This window comes from Salvelinus alpinus, chromosome 10 (assembly GCF_045679555.1).
Source record: "Salvelinus alpinus chromosome 10, SLU_Salpinus.1, whole genome shotgun sequence".
In the NCBI taxonomy this organism is placed as follows: Eukaryota; Metazoa; Chordata; class Actinopteri; order Salmoniformes; family Salmonidae; genus Salvelinus; species Salvelinus alpinus.
Window position 1 is genome coordinate 56,629,923 of NC_092095.1, and position 1,730 is coordinate 56,631,652.

General features: G+C 42.4%; 1 protein-coding gene across 1 annotated transcript in view; it reads left to right on the forward strand.

Moving 5' to 3' along the window:
* LOC139532348 (excitatory amino acid transporter 5-like) overlaps positions 1 to 601 on the forward strand; it is a 17,279-nt gene extending 16,678 nt beyond the window's left edge. Inside the window, exon 9 of the mRNA XM_071329806.1 lies at positions 127 to 601. Within this exon, the coding sequence (XP_071185907.1) occupies positions 127 to 288 (162 nt within the window). The 3' untranslated portion in view covers positions 289 to 601. The remainder of the gene's footprint in view (positions 1 to 126) is intronic.
* The last annotated feature ends 1,129 nt before the right edge of the window (positions 602 to 1,730 follow it).

Genomic DNA, 1,730 nt, shown 5'->3' on the forward strand with positions numbered 1-1,730 from the left:
CCAGCCCTAACCCCTCTACAATACAACGATATCATACCAGGTTTAAGTGTGTTTGAATCTGCTCTTTGACTAACTGTGTTCTCTCTCTCTCTCTGTGTGTGTGTTCTGTGTGTGTGTTTTGTGCAGAGGGACACAGTGATCTCCTTCGGTGGCCAGAGTGTCCAGAGTTGTGCCCTGTCCGAGGCTCCTCTCATGGACTATGCCCATCGCTGTGACTATGTCTACGAGGTGGAAGGTGACTGTGTCACAGAGAGATCTGGCCCCACTTACAACCTGTGTCAGGTTTAGGAGAAACCTGTTCCCTGTTACAACCTGTGACCTTTGTTACAAAGAAACCGGTCCCCTTCTACATGCAGTGTCACAAACAAACCCGTCCCCTGCTACAACCTGCGTCACAGACAAACTCGGTTTGGTCTGAGACACTGTCACTGGACAGACAGCAGGGGGCACTGCCCGCCTTCAACAGGGACCTTTCTATTTACATGAATATACATAGGGTTGTCCTGATATCAATGGCTTTGGACTGGGGAATTATAATGGGACTGGGAAACAACCCTGCACTGAAACAGAGTTTGCACTTTTCTGATGTGGATTTATCAGGAGTTGACTGTGATGTCTTCATACTTTTCTCTGATGGATCAGTTGATGGCTGATGGTCTGCTCACACCACTAAGTCGCTTTGGTTAGTGTCTGGTAAATGTTCAACTTTCGCTGTCTGATGATCACACCTGTGCCATGATGAGGAAGCAGGTTTTCCTCATAGTTTTGTGACTGGCTATCTAGGCTACTGTAACCTACCAGTGACGGGGACTTATACAGTAGGTCCACTAGGGTGCATGTTATGTCCGAGTCAGTTTTCCTTCTTTAGCTCAATGCAGATTCTGCTCAGGACACCAATTTGGTGCCACAATGTACTGCAGTACAGCACACTTTTTAGGCAACCAGGTGGCATTATGGACACCATTTTGGTTCAATGTACTGGGGACTGTAAAGATAGATGACAAGCACTTTCACAATGTTTTAGGACAGGAGTATTCAACTCTTACCCTATGAGGTCCAGAGCCAGTTGGTTTTCTGTTCTACCTGCTAATTAATTACACCCACCTGGTGTCCCAAGTCTAAATCAGTCCCTGATTAGAGGGGAACAACGAAGAAAATGCAGTGGAACTAACTTCGAGGTCCAGAGTTGAGATTGAGGATTGTAGAGATATATAATGGTAGTTTAACACACAACTGTGAGTGTGAATATTGTTTATTTAGTAATAGTTTTTTTTTTTATACGGTTTAGACTTAAATGTTGCATTTGCACATTTTTCATTTTTATTTTGCAGTCAGGTTTTGGAGTTGCCTTAAAATGTTCTCAATAACCAGTCACCGTTGCTGAGAATGTTGCAACCATGAAAGTGCTGAAATTGACAGGACTTTGTACTGAAAATGAGTTGAAATATAGTCAGTGACTATGGGTAAAACCTCTCATCGCTACCTCTGTCAACTGAATTATAACAAATACAGAATGGATAACTGATATTTCAATGTCTTTTGGTAGATTTACAGTAGATTTCACTGTGATGTACATCTTCCAACACCTAGGATCTTGAAGAAACTATTTGTATTTGTGTACATGCAAGATACTTGTACATTGTTATTTTCTAATCAAATTTGAAGTGTAATGATTTGAGCATAACATTTTCCCCCACCCCTTCCTCACAGTACACACAATAAGCCAAAAG